Source organism: Penicillium concentricum (assembly GCF_028827145.1).
Source record: "Penicillium concentricum strain IBT 3081 chromosome Unknown utg000002l_segment0_segment0, whole genome shotgun sequence".
NCBI classification, from domain to species: Eukaryota; Fungi; Ascomycota; class Eurotiomycetes; order Eurotiales; family Aspergillaceae; genus Penicillium; species Penicillium concentricum.
In genome coordinates, this window is record NW_026622755.1 from 2078233 (window position 1) to 2106014 (window position 27782).

At 47.5% G+C, this 27782-nt stretch overlaps 11 protein-coding genes across 11 annotated transcripts; 6 read left to right on the top strand and 5 right to left on the bottom strand.

Moving 5' to 3' along the window:
• Nucleotides 1-190: 190 nt before the first annotated feature.
• Nucleotides 191-1504, bottom strand: N7517_004354 (uncharacterized protein; the record flags this gene model as incomplete). The annotated part of the gene is made up of 1 exon (XM_056722084.1): nucleotides 191-1504. One exon carries the CDS (start codon nucleotides 1502-1504, stop codon nucleotides 191-193), a length of 1314 nt encoding a protein of 437 aa, XP_056578334.1.
• A 554-nt stretch (nucleotides 1505-2058) lies between these two features.
• On the bottom strand, nucleotides 2059-2857 carry N7517_004355 (uncharacterized protein; the record flags this gene model as incomplete). Its single annotated transcript, XM_056722085.1, has 2 exons — nucleotides 2059-2660; nucleotides 2761-2857. The coding sequence occupies 2 exons, from the start codon at nucleotides 2855-2857 to the stop codon at nucleotides 2059-2061; spliced, it is 699 nt and encodes a 232-aa protein (XP_056578335.1).
• A 1171-nt stretch (nucleotides 2858-4028) lies between these two features.
• On the top strand, nucleotides 4029-4438 carry N7517_004356 (uncharacterized protein; the record flags this gene model as incomplete). The annotated part of the gene is made up of 3 exons (XM_056722086.1): nucleotides 4029-4058; nucleotides 4111-4335; nucleotides 4379-4438. 3 exons carry the CDS (start codon nucleotides 4029-4031, stop codon nucleotides 4436-4438), a joined length of 315 nt encoding a protein of 104 aa, XP_056578336.1.
• Nucleotides 4439-6515: 2077 nt separating this feature from the next.
• On the bottom strand, nucleotides 6516-6797 carry N7517_004357 (uncharacterized protein; the record flags this gene model as incomplete). Its single annotated transcript, XM_056722087.1, has 1 exon — nucleotides 6516-6797. One exon carries the CDS (start codon nucleotides 6795-6797, stop codon nucleotides 6516-6518), a length of 282 nt encoding a protein of 93 aa, XP_056578337.1.
• Nucleotides 6798-6892: 95 nt separating this feature from the next.
• N7517_004358 (putative C2H2 transcription factor) lies at nucleotides 6893-8835 on the top strand (the record flags this gene model as incomplete). Its single annotated transcript, XM_056722088.1, has 5 exons — nucleotides 6893-7571; nucleotides 7620-7873; nucleotides 7924-8030; nucleotides 8082-8377; nucleotides 8441-8835. The coding sequence occupies 5 exons, from the start codon at nucleotides 6893-6895 to the stop codon at nucleotides 8833-8835; spliced, it is 1731 nt and encodes a 576-aa protein (XP_056578338.1).
• A 2081-nt stretch (nucleotides 8836-10916) lies between these two features.
• On the top strand, nucleotides 10917-12690 carry N7517_004359 (cytochrome P450; the record flags this gene model as incomplete). Its single annotated transcript, XM_056722089.1, has 3 exons — nucleotides 10917-11012; nucleotides 11104-11319; nucleotides 11464-12690. 3 exons carry the CDS (start codon nucleotides 10917-10919, stop codon nucleotides 12688-12690), a joined length of 1539 nt encoding a protein of 512 aa, XP_056578339.1.
• Nucleotides 12691-14865: 2175 nt separating this feature from the next.
• N7517_004360 (uncharacterized protein) lies at nucleotides 14866-16022 on the top strand (the record flags this gene model as incomplete). The annotated part of the gene is made up of 3 exons (XM_056722090.1): nucleotides 14866-14941; nucleotides 15036-15169; nucleotides 15276-16022. 3 exons carry the CDS (start codon nucleotides 14866-14868, stop codon nucleotides 16020-16022), a joined length of 957 nt encoding a protein of 318 aa, XP_056578340.1.
• Nucleotides 16023-16442: 420 nt separating this feature from the next.
• Nucleotides 16443-18975, bottom strand: N7517_004361 (putative actin polymerization protein Bzz1; the record flags this gene model as incomplete). Its single annotated transcript, XM_056722091.1, has 6 exons — nucleotides 16443-16837; nucleotides 16891-18037; nucleotides 18100-18180; nucleotides 18231-18758; nucleotides 18846-18872; nucleotides 18931-18975. 6 exons carry the CDS (start codon nucleotides 18973-18975, stop codon nucleotides 16443-16445), a joined length of 2223 nt encoding a protein of 740 aa, XP_056578341.1.
• A 198-nt stretch (nucleotides 18976-19173) lies between these two features.
• Nucleotides 19174-21381, top strand: dbp5 (ATP-dependent RNA helicase DBP5; the record flags this gene model as incomplete). Its single annotated transcript, XM_056722092.1, has 7 exons — nucleotides 19174-19247; nucleotides 19523-19662; nucleotides 19770-19938; nucleotides 20006-20503; nucleotides 20563-20800; nucleotides 20850-21050; nucleotides 21106-21381. 7 exons carry the CDS (start codon nucleotides 19174-19176, stop codon nucleotides 21379-21381), a joined length of 1596 nt encoding a protein of 531 aa, XP_056578342.1.
• Nucleotides 21382-22333: 952 nt separating this feature from the next.
• N7517_004363 (transcription factor domain-containing protein) lies at nucleotides 22334-24665 on the bottom strand (the record flags this gene model as incomplete). The annotated part of the gene is made up of 5 exons (XM_056722093.1): nucleotides 22334-22696; nucleotides 22755-23046; nucleotides 23098-23518; nucleotides 23565-24313; nucleotides 24601-24665. The coding sequence occupies 5 exons, from the start codon at nucleotides 24663-24665 to the stop codon at nucleotides 22334-22336; spliced, it is 1890 nt and encodes a 629-aa protein (XP_056578343.1).
• A 490-nt stretch (nucleotides 24666-25155) lies between these two features.
• On the top strand, nucleotides 25156-26631 carry N7517_004364 (putative GTP cyclohydrolase II; the record flags this gene model as incomplete). The annotated part of the gene is made up of 3 exons (XM_056722094.1): nucleotides 25156-25266; nucleotides 25329-26285; nucleotides 26341-26631. The coding sequence occupies 3 exons, from the start codon at nucleotides 25156-25158 to the stop codon at nucleotides 26629-26631; spliced, it is 1359 nt and encodes a 452-aa protein (XP_056578344.1).
• Nucleotides 26632-27782: the final 1151 nt, after the last annotated feature.

Below are 27782 nucleotides of genomic sequence, written 5' to 3' on the forward strand. Positions count from 1 at the left end.
GAGTCAATTTACACATAGATAGATATCAAAAATTAAAACATAATTTACTCTCGAATCTGTCATCTATAGTAAAATGCGTCAGACATATTCGCTATAAGCGTAAAAATACCCAAATGCAGTTATGTGAACCTATCTCCCACCAGGCATATACATTGTGTTTGTATAGGCAAAACCAAGGAGATGAGAGCCTTTAGTCGCACAGCTCAATGACAGTCCAGGTAACAGTCGTCAAAACCTGACCCCCAATCTTTTCCATGACCCTCCGACTCGCCATATTATACCCAGCCACCTCAGTATGCGCCCAAGCCCCAACACGCTCTCGAGTCTGACTATCCTCAGAGTTGACACCCCCAGCCCCAAAAACACCATCTACTGACATACCACGACGCATGATAGCCTTGCACAATGGAACGGCAAGCCCACGACCCCGATGCTCCGGCTCAACATGCAACGTCGCCAGCGCTCCATCCACACCCAAGAATCCCCATGCAATAGGCATTTCATCAGTATCACTAGACCCGGAATCAAAATAGACTGCCATGCCGGGCATCATAGATAGCTGTGCCCTTGGCCGGGGGATATGTGTCCGACTCTGCACAAGATCCAGATGCTTACTCAGAACACCCTCCCTCCCCTCTCGGTCATGGAACCTATATCCGGACGGAAGGGACAGATCCGCGAACGGCAGATTGTCAGATTTTCCAGCCTCTGCATCGGGGCTGAACTTGGATCTCTGGAAGAAGTACTTGTAATAAGGCGGATCATCGAAGCGATGGAACCGGATATTGGGGATCGGGTTAGATAGAGTGTAAGAGCCAGATCCCTGCAGGAGAGAGAAGAGACCTGTATGAAGGCTGCCGATGAGGAAGGCCCGTGGATCTGGCGCGGGGATCAGGGGAACAGTACTATTGGCAGTGGGATTGTTGTTTGGGCGAGTCGTTCCAGCCTCAGCAGGTGTGGCTTGTGCTGATTTCGCCAAATATGACAGGTAAGGTGACAGCAAGTAAGTCTTGACATATGACAGCAAAGCCAATAGCTGCGCGCGGGCCAGGGCTAGGACAGCTGGGTCGGCGGAAAATGTGGAAACAATGGGGTTGGTTACAGTGCCGATGTCGTTATCATGATTATTATCATTGGCATTGTTTTTGTTATTATTGGATCCCGAGTCCACATTTAATATCTCCGATGTTGTGGCTTTGGTACTATCGCTGACAGTGGCGATCGGAGGAATTGACGTGTGCTCCGCTTCGAGGCTGGAGTAGATGAGCATTTGTGTTGTGCGGCCGGCAAAGAGATCCACCCGCGCAGCCAGCCATGGTTGTCCAGGTTCAGGGGTTGAGCCGGACGGGAAAGTTGCCAATATATGGGCAGTCTCAACCGGATACGCGATTCCATGTTGGATTCGACGGAGTAGAGTAGTGGAATACGGTAATTCAGATATGAGTGCCGGCATTATTGTGGCTGCATCGTGCTCGTAGATGCATATCGATGCCATTCCGATCATGTGCCGGATTCCCGGGTACCTGGATTCAGGGGCGTCGATTGCTATACGGGGTAAAAAGGATTGTAGAAGGTACTATTGATCTTCAATTTATTCATAAAGTGACAGGTTGACACATGGGCCGTGAGTCAGAGAGTTGTGGACCTCATGGTTAAATATGCCTAGCTAAGTCTAGTTAGTTACCAGCCTTAGATAATTCGATTTATTAATCACACGGAGTACTCCGTGCACCCTACGAATCATCGAATCTCCGAGTCGCTTAAGTATTTGTCACATTGTGTGGCGGTGCGGCACTATCGATTCTGACGCGGGACCCGCGGGCGATCTCCGTGCTAAACGAAATTTTTTTTTAAACTGTTTTTTTTTGACATGATACATTTCTAGGGGGAAACCTTTTACTATGATGTAGGGCACAGAGAATGAAAAACAAAAGACCGCCTTGTCATTATACTCCACTGTGATATGACATCACAGGTACTAAATATTTTTGGGAACGGGAAACATAAGAGAAAAACGAAAAAAGAAAAAGAAAATTCGTGCCTCATCACCGCGGCATCCTACCAGGGACTGCGCGTTCCGATCATCCAATCCTCCATTGCCAACCATTCACTCCACCGCGCCTCGGCCACTCGAATCTCATCCTCCGAGGGGTCACGCAGGGGCCTCAAGAAGGGGGTCCCTTCATCCGGAGAAATGTCGTAGGCGGCCTTGGTAGACGCCCACCCACTGCTCTTAGCCGTGAACAGATAGTTTACCCGCTCTTGTTTGTAGATACAGCCCACGCCGGCCTCCCAGTCCCCACCGAAGAAACCTTGCATAACAGCCGGTGAATCCTGCGCGGTGACAATCAACCGTCTAATATACGGCCGTAGCGAGATAAAGGATGACGGCGTTGATGGAGACACTGCGCTAGACTCTGAAGGGTGCTGGCAGGGTAGTCGAATATTGATGAACGCGGTAATGGCCTGCACTTGGGGAGTGTGCTGACTATAGTCGACGAAGTGCTGGACACAATTCTTATAGTGTGGGAACCAGCCTGTGGGGTCAATGCGACCAAACTCGTCGTTCAACACCGACTGAGCCTCTGGGTTGTTCATCCCCTCTTCACGAGGGCGCTCGCGTCTATCAGGGATGCGTTCAGCGTCTCGTTCGACGGATCCTGGAACAAGGGCAAAAAAGTCTCAGAATATTGGTCATTGTGCAACCGGGTGCACTAGGCGAGACCGGGTAGAAGGAAGAACGGGAAAGAAGGAACTCACTTTGAGCGTGTTGTTCGCGAAAACAAGGATCGCGCATGTCCATATGCTGGGAGTTTTCCCAGCACTCTCTTCCAGAACCTTGCATTCTCAGTGACATGTTCGACAGTCGACATATGTTTGTGATAGTATGAAGGAGAATCTCAGACTAGTTGGATTTAGACTTGAGTTGGAATAGAGTCTATGAGTCTGGGGGAGGCGAATGCCTTATAGGTTCGCGCCTAAGCGCGGACGGGGAAGACCGAGCCATCAATGCCCAAAATCGATAACTGAAGATCAAGGGCGGACTAGTTCGGCTTTCGGAGGTGAAGGCAGGTGGATCTGAGAAGCTAAGAAAATCAAGCTTGAGCCACAGATGTGGTCACTAGCCACGGTGAGCCACGGTGAGACCGAGATGTGGCTTATGCGCTTATCCCTAAATAGCAAGGGGTGTGTGGCTGTGAAGCGACAATGGAATTGTCCACTAGTCTCAATTAGGCAACCCCCATGGTAGATCCAGATCTCTTCCTCCGTAGTGTATCAATAGTTCAATAATTTTGGGGCTAGTCTCTTGAACTATCTCTCGCCCTAGATCACCCTGAAATGATTTGGAAGCTTTACTACTAGCGGAAGATCAGAGATCTCATGTTTTTTCCCTTTTCTCGCTTGACCCGTGCAACACGCCTGACACTTTCAAGGCCCACTTCTCCCCAATATTATTAAACATAGTTCTTAGTCCCGATGAGGTAGGGATCCCGGACCTGTTCGGGGGTGGATCTCTCATATCACATTTGGAATCTGCGAGTATTCTGTACCTAGCACATGGTAAAGAAAATAATCAATAAAAAGAAACCAATATGAAAATGAAAATGAAAAATCACATTAAAAACCACAAAACAACAAAACAAAAACAAAAACAAAAACGTGGGCAGAAAGGCAAAAAAAGAATGTAAGGGAGAAAAGATGACATGGGATAATCCTCGTATCGCGAGGCTTGCCCACATCGGGGACTCCGAGCGATCGGCTTTGACCCTCAGATGTTCCCATCACCCAATCACAAAGATTCATCCACGTTCATGGAGTGCCTGAAAACCCGACTTCCCGGTTATAACTAAATTCTATCTATGAAAAGACAAACTAGGCGAGATGTGGATCTTGACGTCTGATCTCCCCCCGCTTCCAAATTACTGCGGCTGAGCAGTTTCGTTCATTTAAATGCAGCCGGGCTCGCTTGAACCTGCATCTCTTCAAGTCATTTGAGACTTTTATGTGATATACAAATACTTCACACCATGAGTTACAAGACCAACTATGAGCTCTACGTGAGTAACATCCATGATTTACTTTTGATCAATCTGACTTATAGTTTTCTAGTCTCGAGGGAGCATTGACAGCAGACGGTCACCACCACCAGATGAGCTTCTCTCGCCGTTAGCAACGCTCTACCCACATGTCGCGGCCCTGCAGCCACAGTACAACCCCAACAGCTGCACCTTCACCGGTTACCGTGACACGGGATATTGGGCCGCGGCCTACACAACACAACCTATCGATGACCCCTTCATGTCAACGCGTCGTATCAGTGGTATGCTTAACCCTGTCTCTATTTCTCCGATCGCATTTAGTTCTAACATTGCTATAGATGGTCGACCATGTCGATTTGTTTCTAAATTACGCCGACTCCTCAGCCGAGACGATTTAAAACATCGTCGAGGATCTCGAGCGACTGCACGAACTGCATAAACTGCATAAACTGCGTTTTATCTCCATTCTTTTTCTCCCTTAGCGATTTTCTCGAACACGCAAACGACCAGCGATTCACTTCTCGGCATCCTAGTGTCCTCTTATGTGAGGCTATTCTTTTCCAAGCATGCCTTTGCCTCCATCTTTTTCTTTTGTCTGATCTTGATTTTTATTCTTACAAGCGAGTCTTTTTTTTCCTGTGGGCTTTTGGGCAAGCGACGTTTTTTCAGCGAGGAGTTCTGTGGCACACATCGGCAAGCCTAAACTGGGGGCTATATCTTTTTTATTCTTACTGAATTTTGTTGCACATATTTATGTCAGTGATGTATATAAAGGCAGATACGCCTACAAATATCAAAGGACCAATTACAGTCCACTCTTTTTTTTTTTGAAACTCCGTATCAGAATATTCCCAAGCTGTATAATTCTAAGCGCCCTGTCCGGGTTGCTCAAACAAGCACGTTTTTCACACCGGATTCTCCACTATTAGGCAGTTACTAGCTAATCAGGCCTCAATGTCCCCCTGCGTAGAAAGCCACATGTCTTGGAAGCAAGGCATAAGGCAATGACGGCATAAAAATATTTGCTTTTTTCCACCATTGCCTCATGGTTCCCAATCCCACGGTAGTACTCGTGGGTTCCAGGGGAAAGGAACAGGATCAATACACATGTGGGATCGCCGAGGGCGCAAAAAGCCAATCACTTGCATCAGGCCCTATCTGCCGATCACCTATTCGGGGACCTCAATGATCGGCGAGCTCCACGCGCCTATGGAGTCCTAATCAAAACCTAACAGGTCTGGACCCTTGAAACCCTGATATTATTGAATATTTGCATGATAAGATACTCATACGCAGGCTTGCAATTCCAATGCAATGGCTTAAACTTCCACGAGATGCTCTAGAACTGATACAGCTCTGGAGAGTTTCAGGGGTGAAACAAGGGCATGGCCGGGATTTGAACCTTGTTCTTTTTATATATAGAGTCTCCCGGCTACCTTGGAAAACTCACTGGGCGTTTTTAAGTCTAAGGGCCGACCCGTGTCGATCATTTTGTCTATTTGAAATATGATCTAATGCCTGATTTTGGGGCTATTGTGTAGGGCCTTGGAATAGGAGGTTGTGCATTTGATATCATCTCCGTATTTGCTTTTTGTTTATTACCTTGACGCTAGGTTGGATATGGAAGGAGTAACCCATTGCGTCAGGTGACTGTATATCCCTTTTGAATTGAGAAATATGCTATAGAGGCCATAGAAGCTATGAATTATTGAAAGAAGTTCATTGGGACGGGGTTCATACTGGTCCCCGACCGTTATATAGCAAGGAGAGGATACTCCGTGATCATCCCTGTTGTCCCCGGTCTAGCCTACAATATACGGGTTTTTATGCAGGGGATAATGAAGTACATATTATATTGGTCGATCAACCTCGGATGATTGCCACGAGATCAGAGTATATATATGCATTATTCAATAATAACAATGTCGCTGCCCGACCACAGTCGACACAAGAATTGTTTTATGTTGTACTTTCAAGGTTATATGTTTAGCTCTAGAATACTGCATGACTGCGCCACACTTCAACTATAGTATTATCAAAAGTAAACAGTCTTCATACCAGATATAGAAGGACCTAGGAACCTAGCAATAATGTAAAGTAGTAGTTGCTTTCAAGAGGATTGTGATAGGTAGAATTATAAATATTTACAACTATTACCTAGGACCTTGGAAGATAGTTATAGTATTCTTTTTTTCATTCCTTTTTTTTTGAACCTACAACATAGTAAGAACTCATGCCCATAATGTATCACACCAGGTAATAAGGTGATCGGCATATGTGAAAAGAAGTTGAAGAATCATAAACCGACCGCAATTACCGATCAACGCATCCGTGCCAAAACTCAAACATTCGCCCCACTGCTCTCCCCACGAACACTCCCCCGGACTCCCCCAGACTTGGAAATAAATTTTTGTTCAAAAATGTCTGATTCTTTAACAGCTGAGACATTCCCGAAATACGAGTGCTCATTATGCCTCAAACGGTATAAGCGACGTGAACACCTGTTTCGCCATATCGGTTCCCATACATCACAGCGGCCATACCAATGCAATTCGTGCGATGGAGCTTTCCAGCGCGCTGATGTTTTGAAACGACATCTACGGACCTGTGATGGCGGCACCTCAAGAGGAAGTACTCGAAGACGGGCTTGCGATCGTTGCGTTCGTCAGAAAAAGGCCTGTAGCTCCCATCAACCATGTCACAGCTGCGCCAAAAGAGGTGCTCAATGTTGGTATTCCACAGACGCAGGGTCTCCATCACGACCGTTTCAACATAGCCCCACGAAGGATATATTGGAAGACCAAGATGTGAATCCTCAATTTACAGATCCACCCCCATCGACATCCAATACAATGATGCCGTGGGGCCTCACTATGGAGGATTTGCAAAACTTTGGCACAAGTCCGATTGATACCTTCTTCGATCCAGCTTCTATGCAAAATGCTAGTCCAATTTGGCCGAATTTCTTGGCATTAACTTCCGAAAGCCCAGCACCTTTTGAAATGCCTGCTTCTAGTGACAGCCCCCAGAAATCGCTGCACTTTCTGGACAAATTTACTAGTCACACAGGTCTAGTGTCGAGCTTTGACTGCGGCACCCACGAGCAAAGAGAACAAGTTGCTGCCAGCTTAGACCAGCAAATCCTGTCTCAGATACAGCAGAGAATAACGTCACTGGCAGCCATGGGCATGGATGCCCCACCTCCCCTGATATTGGAAAATAACAGTGATACAAATTCAACCAGCGAATTACCACTCAATTGGTTCAATGACCCACTTTCCTTGAAGACACATGAGATTCTTCTTCTAATTGAAGAAGTGGTCACGATCAAACCGCGCAACAGCTCTGTCACCTTAGACTGGTCATCAGCACTCAAGGATGCATGTGTGCAATTCTTCTCTCCTTCAAATATAAGAAGATTTCTGGGGCTCTACTGGGCAATATGGCATCCTAACGTGAACTTTGTGCACCGGCCTACCTTTGACATGCTGGCAGCGAAGCCAACAGCCCTAGCTGCAATGACTTTGATGGGTAAGACGGTCCTCTGATATATGGTTGGTAAATGCTGATTATTGAAAGGTGCCTGTGTATCACCTGATATGCCTGACAACGAAGATGCACGCACCTGGTTCAACTGTGTGGAAGAAATGGTTTTCATTGACGATGATTTCAACAGTGATTTGACTCACCAATCCTCTGACAAAATGGCCATGCAAAGACGAAAGATTCAGGCTGTACAGGCTGCCTACATAGTCTGCCTTTATCAGAACTGGGAGGGCACGGATGCGAGCAAGAGTCGAATTCGACGTTACCGTTTTGCTACCCTGGTATCCGTAAGTGTACCTTCCAGTCTTTATCTCACCAGTCTATTAATGTATCGAAGACCGCTCGTGATATTGGTATTACGGCGGCGACACATTTGAACTACAGCGAGCAAGGCCGTCATGAGTTTGAATGGAAAGAATATGCAGCTAGGGAGGAACTCATCCGGTGAGTCTGAATATTGCGTTAGAAGAAATAGCCACTGATACCCCTAAACAGTTTATTCACTTGGATCTTTCTACTAGACTCAGCCTTTGTGATTTTTAACAACCTTCCTCCGCGGATGGTCATCAAAGAAATAAGGATGCATATGGCAACACCGGAAGCTTGCTTCCAAGCGACAACGGCAGACCAATGCCACCACCAACTCCAACTTTTCCTGCCTGCAAGGAGTCTCTACTGGACGATCTCGTTCCGTGGGTCATTCGAGTCGCTATGTAAAGACGATTTATCCCTCAATATCCGCCACCTCCTCGCTACCCTGGGTCCATTGAATTTATTTGCATTAACATCAGGTAAGCTACCATGCAAGCCTCCAAGCCTCCACGGTCCAACTTTGTTAAAACTGTAAAAATTAGCAATTCATTCACAAATCTTCCAATTCCGCAGCGCGGTGGGCAGCTTCCAACTCCGAGCTCCCATACAAAATGCACTCAGCAATTGGCGAGATATCTGGCACTTGTTTTCCACGACATTCCCCCAAGGAATTATGCCGCACATGACAATCGAAGACCCTCACATTCAACCTGATGAGCTCTGGAGACGAATGGGATTCTGCCGCTATGCCCCCGAGTACTGGCTTCTAGCCCATCTGATGGCAGATCGATTGGCAGTACTTGGAACATCTAAGCCGGAGAATGAGTTGGAGCCGCTCGACGAGGGCCTGCTGGACCCAATTCTGAATCGATATGATCAAACTAGTATGCGCCAGATTAATGATCTGATTATGGGCTTTCAGACATTCCAGATTTGAAAGCCGCTTCTATTGTATAATTCAAATGTCACACTTGTAAGAAATGAATAAATGTTATATTGCTATCTTTTCAAGTCCCGGATTATTTTGAGAACACAAATCGCTATCGCCGAAATGATACAGATTTTGACCAAAGGCCAAACAGGCAGTAATGGGACATCACTGGGAGGTTATGTTAGTGACTAGCTGATCGCAACTGGATATAATGCTTACCTCTCATGATAGGAACTTGGGAGAAACCCGGCCTCGCGTTCTGATTCCAGTCTGAGCGACTCAGAACCATCCTCTCTCCAGTCGATTGTTGTTTCATGGAGCCCGGGTATTATGTCATGATCTTCATGTTTGGATCTCGGGGATAGAGTAGTTTCTGATGCTGCATCGTGGATTGGTTGCGGTTGTACTAAGGTTTGAGTTGCTTTGAGGGTGTTGTCAGGTACAGAAATCTTCAAAGGCCGAACGCCTATAGTCGCGCCTGTAGCCTGGAAGCTGAGGAGGAGAACAAAGAATATGGTCAATAACGGCTGAAAGAACATTCTGATTTGGTAAAATAAGAGGCGAAGGGTTTGAAGTTTCTTTACCCAAGTCCAAAGGGGTGGGCTTAATTATATAGAGGCTTTCAAGGATTAAGTTTCAATCTAACTTGAAGTCAGATTTAGATTTCCTTTGTAGATTCTAAGGTTTGACCATGATGACCTCTTGGCGATAACGTATAGTGGCTGAGTGGTCTTGGCACGGAGTTAAGATATGACACTTCCAGCCCTGTAGCCCTGAATACTAAAATGGGGAGATGTCAGTGACCACGACACAGGTCTTGCCTTTCTACTCGGACGGAATTTCCTCTCCTACCTCGATCAACTGGCAACTTGCCTATATCTCTAGAACCCCTGAAGATAACGATGTATGTAGCAGTCCACGTGGTTCATGCTACTCCCCGGAATATCCTTGACTATCAGAGCTAAAGTACTGGGAACCTTGAAACCTTGGAAGGCAACAGGATTCTGAAATCCATGCAAGTTGCTGACGCGCCAAGACATCGGGAGATCCACCGGGTAGACGTAAGTGCGAAGCGTAAGCAAATCACATCAAGTTAAAACTACCTTAATCTTATTTAGTAGACATGGAAAATATTTAGGGAAAATATTTGCTATGTGTATTTCTATTTTAGCACTCGGACTCAACTTTCTACTTGGCATTGTCTTCTGGCTCAATTCACACCGCTTCGATTCCTATTCTGATTAGTATATTCTGAATATGGCAAATAAAACATATTTCAATGGTGCTGAACACGATTCATTGTCTCCGTGGAGTGGTATAAGCGTCCGATGATTATGCAATCAGCGTTAAAGGTAAGTCCATTTGAGTCCATTGCAGAACATTCACCACTTTCTATATCCAGCATGGGATAGAGATACATCTCAGTTTTGTTTCTTATGTGCTCCTAACCATTAGGCCAGAGCCTTCACCGCAATAATTGAAGCTTTTATGATGTACCAGCTGTCCTTTCTATACGTATACTTATTATGCCTAGCTAAATAATAACTAAATATATTTTGGTACACTATTCCGTGGTTTTGAGATGTAATTACTGTCTTCTCAGTTTATCCTATTATGTACTTTTCGATAGCCTCAAATATATATATATATAAGCTCTTAAATATGCATGACGCGTTTTTAGCCCTGCATCAGCGAAAGCCTCTGCTTTCGGTTGGGCTCTGGCCAGGTAGCCCCGCCTGATAGAGCCTTATCTGTTAATAACTTTCAATCTCGGACTTTCAACATATAACTTGAGGATCTTTCATTGACAAATTGGTCTATAATAATAGGCTAATATGGCCATTGGAAGCTTTAGGTGGAAATATTCCCCCACATCCACTCCGACGCCCACCCCCGCATCCGCGAGTATACATCCCACTCCGACCTCCGAGATCGACAAATATGCTGGAATTGATGCTAGATGAACATGCGGGTTGATGTGACAGTATTTATAGGGATATCCCTAGGAACACTTTGATCTCATCAATATTTTTATTAGCAGTGCAGCTTGGGATTCACTCGGCTGTAAGAATAACCCAAAATCTGCAATGTTAACAATTACTACGATAGTAGGGGCAGCTATTGCTGTCCTACTTCTTTCGCGCGTTCTCAGAATCGGACGTCGCCCAAAGAACTACCCCCGGGTCCTCCAACATTGCCCCTTTTGGGGAACATTCATCAAGTATGCGATAACGTGCTCCAAATGAGGGACTTTGAACTAATTGTCGTCTTTAGATGCCCTCTCGGGATGCTCATCTTCAATTCGAAAAATGGGCACGGGAATACGGCCCAATCTACAGTTTAATGCTAGGCACCAAGTGTCTGATTGTGCTGTCCAGTGATGAGACTGTCAAAGAGCTTTTGGATAAAAGAAGTGGTATATATTCGCACCGCCCAGAGCTGTATATTGGCCAGATCTTGTGCAGCGGTGACCTCAGAATGTTGATGATGGTAAGCCATGAAGCCAAGCAAAATAACTTTCCGATGTATCTTGTAGCTGACCGATTTCTCTATCTTTAGGGGTATGGACCAACATGGCGCGGAGTAGGCATGCCTGATATAATCATTGCGATATTTGTGCTAATCTGGCTCTAGTTTCGCAAAATGGTACACGGCTTACTTAACGTCACGACATCGAAGAAATATCTACCCTACCAGATGTTGGAGAATCGGCAAATGCTCTACCAGTTCCTGACGGAGCCAGAAGGATTCCTGAAGCACATTCGACGATACTCCAATGCCCTCACAACCACGATGGTTTTCGGATGGCGGACGCCTACATACGAAGACGAGAAAATGATGCAATTGTTCAACGGCTTCTCGGAATTTGCAGATCTCAACCAGACCGGAACGGCAGCGATCATTGACTTCTTCCCATTCCTGCGGAAACTACCCGAATTTCTTCTCCCAGCACAACAGAAAGCAAAAGATCTCCACAAAAAGGAGAAAGCGTTGTATCTGAGCCATTGGTTGCGAGCAAAGGAAGAGGTTCGCCAGAACACAATCAAGCCATGCTTCTGCGCAGGAATGTACAAGGCACAGAAAGAAGACGGGTTCAGCGACGATCAAGCAGCTTATATCTCTGGAACCCTGCTAGAAGCCGGCTCAGACACTACATCAAGCACGTTGTATGCCTTCGTTCAAGCCATGCTACTGTTCCCGGACGTTCAACGCAAAGCCCAAGAAGAGATCGAAAGGGTAGTAGGTTCGAGTCGCCTCCCCGTCATGGACGACCTGGCCGAACTACAGTACGTAAGGGGTTGCATGAAAGAAACAGTCCGGTGGATGCCGACAACCATTCTCGGAGCCGTTCCACACGCGGTCACACAGGATGACGAATACAAAGGGTACTTTATACCGAAGGGCGCTGGCGTGATGAATAACGTGTGGAGCATCCACATGGACCCGGCCCGTCATCCCAGCCCCCGAGAATTCAATCCCGATCGGTACCACGACGACTACCAGAGTTTCGGAGACGCAGCGGCAAACCCCGATCCGTCGAAGCGGGATGTTTTCACTTTCGGCGCGGGACGTCGCATATGTCCCGGTATCCATGTGGCCGAGCGCAGTCTATTCCTTGGAATGTCGCGCATTCTGTGGGCGTTTAATATTACGCCGGAAATTGATGCGGGAATCCCGATTTTGCCTGATCCCGATCGCTTGACGCAAGGGTTTGTGTGCATGCCTGAGGAATTCCCGGCGAAAATTATGCCGAGGTCAAAGGAGAGAGCAGATTTGGTCCTGAGCGAGTGGAAAGAGGCAGAGAAAGAGTGTCTCGACCCTAAGACGAGACAGTGGATGCAGTCACCTGTGGAGGTATGAGTTCGTGAATGGAAGCATATGCTATTTACGCTTTTAGCTGGAGTTAGGTCAAAAGAAGAGAAATAGTTGTACCTTGGCAATGTTTGACTGGAGACAAATGTTATTCAAATGCCATCAGACCGAAGCACTGTGTGGCACCCAATGATAATGGTTGATATAGATAATGCGCCACAAAGATGTACACCCTACGGGAACTCCTATCACTGTGACTGGAAAACTTGATTGAAGATATCTGTGTAACCCGGGTTTTGCATATGAAATGGCGAAAATATGCGTGCTTATACCTCATTTGGCCGAGACCTAGATTCTGGTTTCAGACCTCGACCAATACCCCCTGAAAGGTCTAGATTAGCATGGAAATACGGATGGATGTGATTGTATGGAATCGAAAGAAACACCGCATCCTAATCGAGACGTTGAAATATGCATTAATGCTTGTGTGAAATGCCAACTCTACGTTAGTTAAATAGTCGGTGTAACTAAGTTAGCCATGTAAGACCCGATCTAAACCAGGAGGCGTTGTATATTGATATGAGCCATATAACTCAGCGAACAGGGTGCTCTTCCCACACAGATATCCCAAGCCATCCTTGCAACGTAGATAGCATTGTTCCTTCCGAGGAGAATGCTGGGATTCTAATATAAATAGTCACGTCCGCACCTTGCGTTGATCTTGAGACTTCCAGTATCATATTCTCTTGATATGCTCATCTTGATATGCTCATCCGCAGCGAGTATACGAGTTCCAATTGTCACAGTGATCGCAGGCAATATCTGATCTAATCATTGACACAGTCGAGACAATGGCCTAACTTTTTTTTGAAAGGTGGAAGGCGTTGGGGTTGGTGAGAATTCAAATATTTGTGGATCGTTTCCTAGCTGACAGATCTGAAGATCAGTGGGGAGATAATCATCTGAGAAGAGTGTATCTCTCAAAGGCCTTGCAAAAAAAAGATTTTGAACCTAATATTCAAGTTTGTTAGGAAGACGGAAATGGGTTGCACAAGAGGGAAATGGCAATTTACCCCCAACGCCTGTCCCGTGCGACGCAACAGGCGACAGAATTCTTTTTTTTTTCACTCTAAACCGAGGAATGATCCCGCTTTTGAGAAATCAGTGGAAAGAAAAAATGCCTCAGGTATATATAAAATGGCGCATACTGCGGGGACATCGGTCAGCTCCGATTTTTTTTGGTCAGTTATGATTGGTGTGAGAGGTGAGAGCTTGATTTTCCTTGAACTTTTTAGCCTATTACCCTATTACCGAGGTAAGAAAAAAGATGAAAATGGAGACAATTGAAGGATGGGAGTATATCCCAAAGGAAATAGGGAATATCTTTTTTTTCCCTTTGGTATATAGGTTACAGCGGTTGATGGGAAATCCAAAAAAAAAGCCCTAAATCAGCACAGCCACCTCCAGATGCAGACCCTTGTGTCTCTCCTCTCTTGGCGTGATATTACGATTTCACCAGCCGCATGGTGGAACGGGCGTCTCGATTGAGTAAAGGGTCAGATCTAAAAAAGAAAAGCTAGGAAAATGCTATAAAATGCTATGGAATCATTGAAATGTATGAGGCAATTTGTCCTAGTATTTGTAAATTGGAGATTGTCCTTTCTATCAAATGTTTGGCTTTAGTGGATGTCGCGTGGACATTTTGAAGTTCTCCGAACTGGAGCTTCAAAAATCCCTCATAGCTATACCGGTACGGAGTACAGCTGTCCCCCTTGGAGTACTTTGCAACCGTTTTACCCTTTTGAGTATTTTCTATCGGAGACCCACGTCCGTCACAAAAGTACCGTATATTAGCATGAAACTATGGTCCAAGCTTTAGTCAAAAATGTATCAGAATAATTTAAAAAAAACCTGAAAGAGCCATAAAGCCACCAAAGTACTGAACCCTTCGAATGCACGAGCCAGTCCTAGTCGATCCTGTGGCTGTGAGTACCAGTCGAATCATAGGGTTGATTTCTCGCGACGCACAGAAACACGCCGGAGTAAGTAATATAGAATGATAGAAAAAAATAAGTAAAAAAAAAAAAAAAAAAGAAATTGTCCCTGTGTCATCATAACTGTCAATATCCGGGTTGACCCCTCAGTTCTACCTTGCCATATATATAAAAAAAAAAGGTATATAAGCTCGTCCCCGTCCATACATCATGACCTTTCATCTTAGGGATGCTTATCGACGGTCATAAGTGGGCGTGTGAAGCTTGTATACGGGGCCACCGTGTGACCAGCTGCAAACACCATGGTTAGTACAATAGCTTTTTATTTTCCTTTTTATATATACCCTACATTTGCTACCTAGATCTGAAAAAAGCTGACTTTGACAAAATTACATCTAGATCGTCCATTGATTCGCATCAAGCGTAAAGGTCGCCCTTTCGCAACATGTACAATGTGCAATGCAACGCCTTGTACATCTCCAATCGAGCATGCACGCGCAAAGCGTGACGCAGAGCTCAAATGTCCTTCAAAAGTAACGCAAACACAAAACACAGCCAACAGACGCCATATCTTCGGCATATGGAAGAAGAGAAAATTGCAAGCGCCATGGTGCTGATTGCTGTTTGCTCTTTTTCTAGAAAGCCTCGAGCCACGGAAGACTCTATCCGCGGCATAATCCGAACGGTTTCCTTCCGATTGCGCCGCGTCCACGCCCAAGCCCAAGTCCGTCGGGATCGATTTCGGGTCCTGCCGGCGGGAAGTCTCCCTCAACCGTTGCGACAAAGTCGAAGTCTAGGTCCGGGTCAAAGTCGGGCTACTCGACCTCGTCGGCTTCGTCGCCCGGGAAGACTCCCATCTACCATGATACTATGGGGGGAGAGTGGTCGGGTTCAGAGAATTCCTCTAGGATTGAGTCATCTAGACAAACTGTGTCTTTCTCTGGGTCGGTAATGCCGAGTTTTGACTCGGGTCAGACACTCAGCCCAGGGCAGGGTGGCTCCGCTTCACATTCCGCGCCGGGCTCACTGTATGAGTATCCCATCGAGTATCCCGTTACCACGGGGGCCGAGGCCGCGGCTGCCTTGTTCGATCCTGCCTATTCCCTCCAACCTTCTACGATGGCTGTTTCGGGTTCCCAGCTCGCTCACACCTTGCCCATGGTGAGTCCGCTCGAAGGGGGAAACCCCTTTGACTTCTCGCTGGACCCTGCGCTGGAATTGGGCGATAACACATTGGGATATCTGAATGAGGCCGAGATGAATATGGAGATGGAGATGCCGGTTATGGAGGAAGTGTTTCATGTGGAGGATTGGTCGAGGTATATGTGGTCAGCTGAGACAGGGTTTGAGCATTTAGATACCGGATTCCCGCCTGTGACTCAATAACAGGAGGGGTTCGGGCGGCGAACCTGGTCAATAACTCGCATGATGATTGATGATTATGATTTTATTGCTTTGAAAATGTGGATATATATACAAAAATGGAAAGAGCGGAAGCTCAGGCTCTGGTGCTGTCTGTGATACCTTTTACTCTGGCACTGCTACCTACCACAGGAACAGTTCTGACCTTCATGAAGATTCAATGGAAACAACGTATCCTATGCTCTATCCGAGACTTGCGAATGGATGCCAAGCACGGATGCCCCCAATGCTCCTTGCTGATGTAAAATAATGATGGGAACGGCACTGATGACGCCGACTATACAGGAGAATGAACACAAACAAAAAGCAGGCCTGGACCTTATAAGCCCACAAACAGACAATGATCAACCCAAAAAGATATGTACGAAGACCAGAGGGTACAACCTATACCTCCTGGATGTAGTTTGCTGGAACGCTCTTCGTAACACCACCCCGTTCGACGTCGGCCCATCCATCACCACTATCCCGGTTGATTAGAACAAATCGGTCGCCCTCTGCCATATTCCACTCCATATCGCTGCGGGCTTCGTACTCGTATAATGCCTCGACATACTGCAATTTCTTGGCCCCTCGTCTGGGCGCGACCGCTGGTCCGACACGCTTCGGCGCGGCGCTTCCTGCCAGGGATGCCGATGAATTTGAGTACGTTGAACCGGGTCGTTCAGGCATACTGGGACTAGCGGATGGCACGGGTGATGGTGTTGGGGCAGCTTCGACATATGCGGCCGGTACAAGTCCTTCGTTGGCCCCCGAGCGTACACGCAGCCATCCAGAACCATCTATACAACTCTTAGTAAATATTGCGTGTAAAGGGTAGGACAAGAGGACGTACCATCTGGTTGGAGGATCACCACCTCATCCCCATCTTCCACGCTGACCTCATCTGAGCCGGTGGCTTGATACGCGTACAGCATCTTACCTCGTGGCTCTTTGGATCTCGAGCCCATGCCAGAGTCGCTGGGCGGAGGTGCAGTCATGTATGCTGTCGGAGGTGGTGCTAGCACTCGGTTCCTCTTTGTGGCAGCGGCAGCTGGCTTTGTCTGTGCAACGGGAGCCGGGGGTTCTTCTGCTGGGATTTCAGGTGTGGGCTGAGTAGCAATGTTCGATACCGACCGAGCCGTACTGGCCGCATATCCTGAGCTAAGAGAGTTCATTGTATTTTGTCGCGTCAGGGACGGGGCGGCAGCGGAAGCTGCAGGGGTGCCGATATCCACAGCAGGCATGGCACCAGCCTGTTCTTGTCGCAAGGCCTTGAGCTTTTTCTTCTCTTCCTTGGTTTGCTCGCCCGGGCACTCCGGCGGAACCTTCATTTGGCATTTACTATGGCAGGTGTAACCACAATCTCGACAATCATAGCCCTTGGCGGACAGGCCCCAGATTCGCTCGCCGCAAAGGTCGCAATTTGTCGGGATTTTGAATGTCTGAGAGCGGAAATTGTGGTTCTGGGCTCCAAGTGACAAATCTCCAGCCACTGCCATGATGGTCGCCGTTTCTACCTCGGCTGTAACCCATTTGCGATCAACCTCGTGCAAGGATTCTTGAATGTAGAACATGGATCGCACGACATCTAACTCGTTTCGATTATCTTTGCCATGTTGAATATTTTCCCGTACTTTCTTGCTTCCTTCAACCTCGCGCTTCTTCCGGTCTGACTCAACTCGTAGTTCGTGGATTTGAGCTTTGCTCTTACTCAGAACGTTGCGCAGGAAGACCTTGGCTGCTTCATCGATGACGATTGTAGCTTCGTCGTGCCATACTGGACTCGGCTCAAATGCTAGGTTCGCAGGTTCCTGCGATTGAGTCACATTGTGCTGGAGGAACATCAAGGAGTCCAGACGCGGGTTATTGCGAGGAATTTCGACAAGAAGATTAGCGATGTGCTCTGTGCTGTTGGAAAGGGATGCCTTTTCAAGTTGCGCGGCAAGCGACCACATCACGTTCATTTTTGCGACTCTCGTTTCATTGAGGTTTTGTAACCCCTGACCGGAAGTATGAGTATCATTGTTGTTCCAGGATATGGGGAGTAGCGGGTTCATCTTACATCGATCACCTCGGGGACATATTCATGATAGAATTTCTCCTTCAGCTTATTTGTCACATTGATGCTGATGAGATAGAGATTCTACCCCCAAGTTAGCATCAGGACGAAGTTGTCAGTCAAATGAGCCATGCCTTATAGTTGTTCATCTCCAGTATTTGTTGTTGATATGCTGTTTGTGCTTTGGTCTTGCCATGATCGAACGCGGACTCCATTTTCTTTCTGCGAGATTCGACCTCCTGGCATGCGCCATCGTATTTGCCCTTCGCTTTTTTGAGATCGCCATATGCTGCCTCCCGTTCCTTTTCTAACTTGCCATAGTATTCAACATGGCATTTGCGAATCTCTTCATATTGGGTGGCAGCTTGTTTCAGAGGATCCGCCACTTGCACGACCAATTCTGACGCAAACTTGTCCCGTTCAGCGGCGTGTGATTCCACGGCGTTCAATTGTGTAGTCCAAGTAGTGAGCGATGCGCTTTCGAGGGAGCCGGGGGTCAAGGTGGGTGTATCGCCTACACTCAAGGGGCTGATCTTCTTCGACTTGCGGTCATAGTACTTCTTGCACAGGGCCGTTAACTTGGATGCGTATTCCTTCTCAATGACACTGCGCTCGCGGTAGAATTGGTGTATCTCGTCTACCCATGATATACCATTTGATACCTGTGCAACATGTTTGCATTAGCTCCACTTCAAGCGCACAGGGTGATCTGACGGGTCGGTTGCGGGGAAACGATGTCGGGACCATACCCAATTGTTAACTGGTTTGAAGGAATCCTAGATAAATCAACCAGTTAGCTATATATCTGCGACTATCATCATACAGTATATATACCTTCAGCTCTGCTCCAAATTGGGGAGCAACGTCTGCGGCCGCCATGGCTGGATTGAGATCCCAAGGCGCACACGCGCATGGGATAGCCCGGGAATGGAAGACCGAACAATGAGACGGGATTACCTGCTCTCAGCGCTACTCGTCAACGGGTCACTTCTCTTCCAAGGTTGGTATCAACCAAAGTAGTCAATAACTCCAATTAGGCAGTGTTCAATGAGCTATTGAGGCCATCAGACAGGAAGAATGAGCTTAATGGCCAAGGCGGGGAGAAGGCCGGTCCATGTGACAGTACCAAACATACACGCTGCTTGTAGTTAGTATGTGTCTGGTCCATGCGTTACAATACCATAACATTTATTTCACTTTGACTCAATTCGGACTAGTTCCTATCCTTCGGCGTCATCTGTTTTTGCTCTTCCATTCAGAAGCTCTATTGTTTTCTTTGGTTGTTGCTCTTCTCTCCTTGGTGCTTGGATTTCTAATTTCTTCCATTCCCCCTGAGTCCTAACCGAAGTCATTCTCAGTTGGCGACATATTAACAATCGTGCGCCATCTCTACGAACTTTTCTTTACCCCACGACCACCCCTCCAGCTTTCTTTCCTTCTACAACTCTTTCTGGTTTTCTGGGATACCCACCAGACTTTGCACCATGTCTGATAACCCGGAAACCACTCCTGTCGCAGGCTCCTTGGCTGACCGTATCACCAAACCTGACGAGCCGAAGCCCACCGGTACGAAACGAGACCACGCCACCGTCGCTGATTCCTCCAGTCCACACGACCGGAAAACGCGCGATACGCCGGCTGATAGCTAATATTTTTTTTGTTTGATTTCACAGATCCCCCCAATGTCTCCACCGCTCCCAAGGAGGATGGAGCCTCTGCCCCCGCGCAGGGCTCACCAGATCTTGAGGAGCCTGACTACACTGTCGCAGTGAAATTGAGTGACTTGCAGGCGGACCCAAACAACCCCCTATTCTCAGTCAAGAGCTTTGAAGACCTGGGCCTGTAAGTGCTACTTACTGGTACGCTGGTGTAAATGAGCGTCTCCCAGCTAACTTGATTGACACTGCAGAGATGCGCGCATTCTGAAAGGTCTCTCTACCATGAACTTCCGCAAGCCATCCAAAGTCCAGGAGCGCGCTCTTCCCCTTCTGATGAGCAACCCCCCGAAGAATCTGGTTGGTCAGTCGCAGTCCGGTACTGGCAAGACCGCAGCCTTCGTTCTCAACATCCTCAGCCGTCTCGACCTCTCAACGGAGCAGTTGCAGATGACGCCTCAAGCTCTGATCCTTGCTCCTACCCGTGAATTGGCTCGCCAGATTGTCGGCGTGATTCAGATCATGGGTCAGTTCCTTGAAGGTCTCGTCATCGGCACTGCTGTTCCCGCCGATTCGAACGCACGCCCGTCGAAGATGGATTGCTCAGTTGTGGTTGGCACACCTGGTACTGTTCAAGATATGATCAAGAAGCGTATTATGAACCCCACTGGGTTGAAGGTGCTTGTCCTTGACGAGGCAGATAACATGCTCGACCAGCAAGGCCTGGGAGATCAGTGCATTCGGGCTAAGGCGTAAGTAGTTCAAACCTCCAGCACTTAAGAGCTTTCAGCTAATAGCTCCCGCTGGGTAGAATGATCCCCCGAACTGTTCAAATCGTCCTGTTTTCGGCGACCTTCCCCGCTCATGTCTACCGCTATGCGGGCAAGTTTGCTCCTGACGCAAACGAGATTACCCTCCAACACGAAGAGTTGACCGTTGAGGGTATCAAGCAGCTATACATGGACTGCAGCAGTGACGAGGAAAAGTATCAGAACCTCGTTCAGCTCTATGGACTGCTCACTGTCGGATCCTCAATCATTTTCGTCCGGGTAAGTATCATCTCAGATTAAGATTGGAATATTGCTGATCCCCGTTTAGACCCGTGCATCTGCCGTTGAGATCGAGAAACGTATGGTTGCTGAGGGTCACACTGTCGCCTCGCTGACTGGTGGTGTTGAGGGATCCCAGCGTGACGCGGTGATTGATTCCTTCCGCAGCGGCGAGGCTAAGGTTCTCATCACGACCAACGTCCTCGCTCGTGGAATTGATGTATCTACAGTTTCCTTGGTCGTCAACTACGTGAGTTCATCGCCTGTCCGCTTTTACGTCCCAAACTAAAATTTATCGCCTTCAGGATATCCCCGAGGAGTACTCTGGCGGTCAACGCACCAACACGCCCGACTACCAGACCTATCTGCACCGCATCGGTCGTACTGGTCGCTTTGGTCGCATTGGCGTGGCAATCTCATTTGTTTCCAACCGTAATGAGTGGGAGATGCTCCGCAAGATCCAAGACCACTTCCAGTGCGTCATCGACCGCATTGATACTAGCGACTGGGATGAAGTGGAGGAGATGATCAAGAAAACGATCAAGAACACCCGAGCTCAGGCCAACTTTGCCCAGGGCTAAGCGTATGAAACGTTGGGGTGTACAACACCCCTTGCTTCAATCTTAACAGTCTGATTTGAATAAATCATTTCACGTTTCATGGTTTGAAGAGTGACGAAATCTCTTCTTTTTTTTCGCGGGCCAATGGAGGTGAGGGGAAATCAGATACCTATTTGCGTGCATGGCAAAAAAAACCTCAATTCTTTTTCATTTCAACTTTGTAGATCGTCTTCTTTTCGTGTCATTATGAATTCTTCCTGTGGGTCGTTCTTTCGATGCCTATTAATCTTCTATGTATCCATCTTCTCGTCCGCATCCTGTGGAACCACTTTGCTGCTCAGTCCATGGAGAGTTTAGCAATAATGTCAACGTAACAATCGATGCGAACTTGAAACACGCAGAGGATATCGTTTACCCGTTTATCGTCACAATCACCATTGCCTACAGCAAGTTAGGCTCCGGCTAGCAGTTCCTCGGGTTGTACCGAATGCGTGGGGTATGCCAACGAGCCAGCGTTTTCGGGTGGAACTAGTACATACTGTTTCTCAGACAGATGCCATTATACCTGGGGGATTTTGCGCTTGAGCCTAGGTCTATGCTTTTCTCGTGGCTCAACCTCTTCCTAATCATCCGTTTCGTTGAGAGTTCATGTTCCACAGGGCTATGCTTAGCCCTCCTTAGGGGTTTGCTTGTCTCTCTTTACGATCAACAAATCGCCTACAAAATCACCATAGAAACGGGCTTTTCTTGGGAAATGAAGGGACAGTATCAGGTGGCCCAAATCTTCCAAGATTGTAGTGTGTGAAAATTATATGTTTTAGCAGATTCTACCAGACCCATAACGTTGATGGGTACCCCCTTTGGTGGAGGCAAATAGAAAAGAGGTAGTAGACCAACAGTCTAATTCAAATACTTACAAAGCCCTTTTGTCGCGAGTATATACATGAAACCACCATAACACAGAAACACCCTCTTAAAACAACCACTGATTAAATGCAACACCCAAATCTATGTTATTAAACAATTCCAGGCCATCAACTTCAATCATTGGATCAAAATCAAACGCAGAAGTATCACCAATATTCGAGTCTGGAAGAATTGAATGTGGCTCCAGAATCTCATCAATAATCCTAGAGAACAGCTGACTGGCGCGTTGAAAGAGAGCATAGTTGGCATTATCCGGCCGAACGATAGATTCGAGATGCGAAATGAACACACTCAAATTGCGGATCAGTGCCGATCTCGACCCTTCGTAGAGGAATGGCTCGCCTGTGCGTTTTTGGTGCTGCAAGGCTTTGATGAGTAGACTGGCGCTGGGGAAGCCGTAAAGTAGGACCTGCCATTCACCTGGTATTAGAATGGGTAGAAGTGGATTCTTTTGTGATAGTACGTACCGTCCACGCAAAATCTGGTCGGAGATCGACCATTTGTTCGCGTTGCATGCCTAATGTCAGGACGGTTGATAGTATGTCAGCGCTCACGGAGAGCAGTGCTGTGTTTCCGCGTGGATTATTCTTCCCCGCGATGAGTCGTTGGATGAGGAAGTCGTTGTACAGATATGCCAGATATGAAATAATCATCATGAGGCATACTGCTACGTGCAAATTTTGATCCCAGCACTGTGGGCTGTAGCGTAGCCAATTGGGGAGCGAATCCCATGCTAGATGGCATCGCTGGGAGATATTCCTATATGATATTAGTGGCTGAACATAAAGTAGAAAGAAAGTGATGATCTACTTGAGCATATTTTCCATCTCGGGTGTCACATTCTGTAAAGAGACCTCGAGAATCTCATCCCGAAATGTACTGATGATAAACCGCACTCGTATCCATGATGAACGCTGGACTACTCCTTGGAGATTCCAGCCATTCTCATCAATGTAGTCGTGGGAGTAATCTAGTACCATGTTATCGGTAGCGAGTGCCTCATCGCTGATATCAAGGGGCATGCGACAATCAGCATATCGCCATGGTATTCTTGGCGGTCGACCTAAGAATGTGGCAATGCTCTTGTCAAGCTGATACGCTGCAGCAAATTGCCGTCTACGTGACTCTAAGAGAAAATTGGGTGTATCGCTCGGAGTCTTGGAGTCACGGTGAAGACCAAGTGCGAAGATATCGGTGGACAGCTCGCCTAATCGTTTCCAACAAGCGGGGCCTAAAAGGTGTTAGGAAAGGCAAGGTGGTGGATGGGATGAACTAACTTGAGTCGCCATGTACTATATCTGACAACAGGAGAATCTCATGTACTAGCCATATTGTGAGGTCATTGAGTGGTGTAAGGATTTTGCAAATCGATAGTGCGGCATCGCTCGCTGCAAGCATCTTATGCGCATATTGAGACCGCGAGGTCCGGTCCTCATCAAATCTGTCATTGGCGAGTCCCAGATATCTTGCCCGACCAGCGAGAGCGCAGATAAGCCCGATAATCTCAAGGCGGATTGCTGGCCCCGTAAATAGCGTATGGAAGTCACGCCCTTGTGTGGAGGACGGAACCTCGAAAATCTCAGACGTGTTTTGTATTATGCTTACTGTCAGAGACGATGTAAAATCAGCAAGATTACGGTCTGATATGCTCTCCTTGCACATGGACTTGACCGGGCCAAGGCTGTTGAGCACGAATGGCGCCGGTATAATCGCGCTTTGGCTTAGTGCATAATAATCGCGGATTAAGGCCTCGACTGTGGTAAAATCGTTGAGTGTCAATAGAATTTCGGAGATCTTGTGGACCCAATATGGTGGTAGGACTCTCTGGGCAGATTCAATCTCCAGGCCCAGACTCGGGCCTTCTGAGCCCAAATCGACATCCTCGGTTAGGGGGGATACGAAGCTCGTTGGGCCGAAGTATCCGGATAGTAATGGTTGGGTACGGGGCGGGATGCGCCCAGAAGAGCTCTCGTGTTCCACATGGGACCCGGAGGGGTTGAGTGATGTCTCGTTTGACTGAGGGCTCCTGGGAAATGACAATCATAAGAGCCTGATATGTATATGGATATAACTATGAACGTGTATCGGGAGCAGTAATTGACCATTGGCCACTTAATGATCGATACACGAAAATGACATCAAAACAAAAAGTGAATTTCGAAATTTACAATTGACGCACCTTGCTGATGGAGGTCGATCAAAGGGAACTCCCTCTGCCAATGGGAAGAAACGGCGACCTTTGGCCCTTGTCAGGGGAGCGGGATGATAGTAACATCGCGTGGAGATCCCACGATCTCTACAGCGAGTGCATACCGGTAATGCATGGTCGCAGCGGACTTTGTCTTTGCGGCATGGCTCACAGGAGGCTGGTTTGCCATTCCGACGACGCGAGGTAGTGCCGTGGGTACTATGCGGTTAGCGGGGGTGGCATTAAGATAAGAACAGAAATCATTTACCTCATGGGAAATACACTGTCGGGATACTCCGTCTAGTCAACAAGAATCCAAGAAGTTTCGGTGTTCGCTACTCCGACCAGTTAGATTGAACTCCGAAGAACTCCGATGGAAACCGGTGGATCCTATACAACATAACAATCTGGGGAAGATGTGACAATGTCAACTGATATTCTATGTGTACACGATACTACCCCTAATCAAAGCCAAGAGACTAATGTAAAGAGTACTATATTTCTATATTTTCCCCTTTGACTGTACAGAATCCTGCAGATAAGCCCCTCAGATAACGTGAGGAGAAAGATAAGTCACATGGACTGTATCCCCCTCTTATACTCTTTTAACCCCCCTTCTTCTTTCTTTCTCTCTATATTCTCTTCGTATCCTTCACTCTTTCTATCTTCTATAATCAATCATGTTGAAAACAGAGCCTGTGGCTACCGTCTTGCCCGTTGGTTCCGTACCAACGGAGCTATCTCCAACAACTCCTACCGACCCCAATCCCAGATACAGCAACCATATCATCGTAAGGAAGATTCCATCAAATCTGTGCTGACTTTAGTATTCGTATGCTAATATCAAGTATAGTTAACTACATACCCAGGTCAGAGCGGCATTGAGCCCGTCCCCCTTGAGTGGGGCGCTCCCGACGCTAAATCCCGGGGTCCGGTGGTTGTATCGCGGAGTGGGAACCTCGTAAAGCGCCGCAACGCCATCGGTGCCCACGGTGGCAGTTACAGCATCTACAACGCCTTAGCTATTGCCGCGGGTGACTTGGCTGCGGATTTCCGACCGGACTTCCGTAACTCTGAGCCGACTTTCAATTTCCCCCCGCAGCCTGCCTGGGCGGATAAGAAAAAGATCGTCTCTATGGATCCCTACGGCCATGATATCGTCAACCAGTTCAAGGCAGAGCTGGAGGCTGGCTGGGATATCCGTCCAACCATGGCGGTCACTCGGGCTAACATGAAACTCTCGGAGATTGCCGATGATGTGAAGAATGGCCTGCTCGAGGTGGACGGGTCTGTCCTTGTCGATTCATCCGGCGAGGTTCGTGTCACCAAGGTAGCAGCCGAGCCCGTCTGGTATCTTCCCGGTGTGGCAGAGCGATTTGGGGTTGACGAAGGTACCCTTCGTCGGACTTTGTTCGAGCATACCGGTGGGAGCTACCCCGAGCTTATCACTCGGCCCGACCTGAAAACCTTCTTGCCACCTATCGGAGGCCTTACCGTGTACATCTTCGGCCCACCGGAGCGTATCTCGGACGAGAATGTTAAGCTGGCCCTGCGCGTCCACGATGAGTGTAATGGTAGTGATGTCTTCCAGTCAGATATCTGTACCTGCCGACCATACTTGGCGTTCGGTATTCGCGAAGCAATCCGAGAGGCACAGAACGGCGGCAGTGGTGTTGTCATCTACTTCCGCAAGGAAGGTCGAGCCCTTGGAGAAGTGATTAAGTATCTTGTCTACAATGCGCGCAAGCGTGGAGGCGACACCGCCGATAAGTACTTCGCTCGGACAGAGAATATTGCTGGTGTTCGCGACGTAAGTACCCCCATCATCTAATGTGGCTCACATGTACTGACTTTCTTCACTGCAGATGCGATTCCAAGCGCTTATGCCTGATATTTTGCACTGGCTCGGCATCACAAAAATTGATCGCATGCTGTCAATGTCGAACATGAAACACGATGCCATCGTGGACTCTGGCATCAAGATTATCGAGCGTATCCCTATCCCCGACGAGATGATCCCTAGCGATTCAAGAGTCGAGATCGATGCTAAGATCCAATCGGGATACTTCACCACCGGCAAGCAGCTGACGGATGAAGAACTGGCTCAGGTCCGTGGACGCGGCTGGGAGAAATGGGAAGACATCTCCGTAAGTTAAACTTTCTCCTTGGACACATTGCAGACTTGCCTGGCTGACCATGCCTACAGCATTAAATTTGGGGTTCATGTTGCCTTGTCGAGATCAAAAGTCAAACTCGTCGCTTTAATTTCGGTAGTCCCTTTTTTGGCTAGTAATTTGGTCAGTGTGATGTGTGTATCTACACTCGTTATCATAGAGTACTTTGTCGCGAGTAAAGCATGCATCCATATTTAAGAGATAAAAAAAAGGAGATTCTTTGACTCGAATAACAAATTCTATGTCGCCGTGTGAGTGAGACAAGTAGCAGTAACATATCGCAAGGTACTCACTATCAGAAATTCGGGGTACTTCCGATATTTGCACGGACTGACATCCCCGCAGGACCTTGGTAGCCTTATCATCGGCCAGGACGCCGATGTGGATTTTTTTCTTATCTTTTCCCCGCATGATGAACAACATATAGAGACACAAGAGTTGCTAGCATCTCATTCGTGGGACAGTACGCCCTTCTACGCTTTAGAAGCATTGTCTTCTTGATATCTACAGATACTGATACGTCTTGCATGGATATAGAAATGGGACCACGATGCTCAAATGTCTCCACAACTCCAGAGCCCCAAGGTGGGAGTGTGATTCCCAGTGATGACGGTCAGATGCGCGGGGATAGTGGACCGTACTACATCAATGTAACGATCAAGAAGGGAGAGGCATGGCGGGAGGGTAGCGCTAGGGAGAAATTATGTGATAAGCTGGAAGCTTTCACGCAGAAGGGGAAGGTCTGGCCCAAAGGGGCTGCTATATGAATCTCCGGTATCATCTTCTCCCTCTAGGAATCTAGCTGGCTTGGTGTTTCTCTCCCTTTCTGGCTGTGAAACGCAAATCAAAAGCAGGATAGTTTACATGTGGAACGGGCCGACCCGTCGATGGCTCAAATGTAAAATCCTTATATCTCTACGTCACAATGAATTGGAAGCCATTGTCTATCAGGGGATTTAGGGGTAGATAAGGGCATGCGGAGGAAAGCAAGATATTTCGTGGTTGTATTGAGATGAATGCACAGTAAATGAATATCCGGACTGGTGCAGTTGCCAGTTAACGATCCGTATGAGGCGGCTCTGAGAGACTAATTAAACAATTATTTGTCTCCGAACCGGTTTTAATTAGGCCTT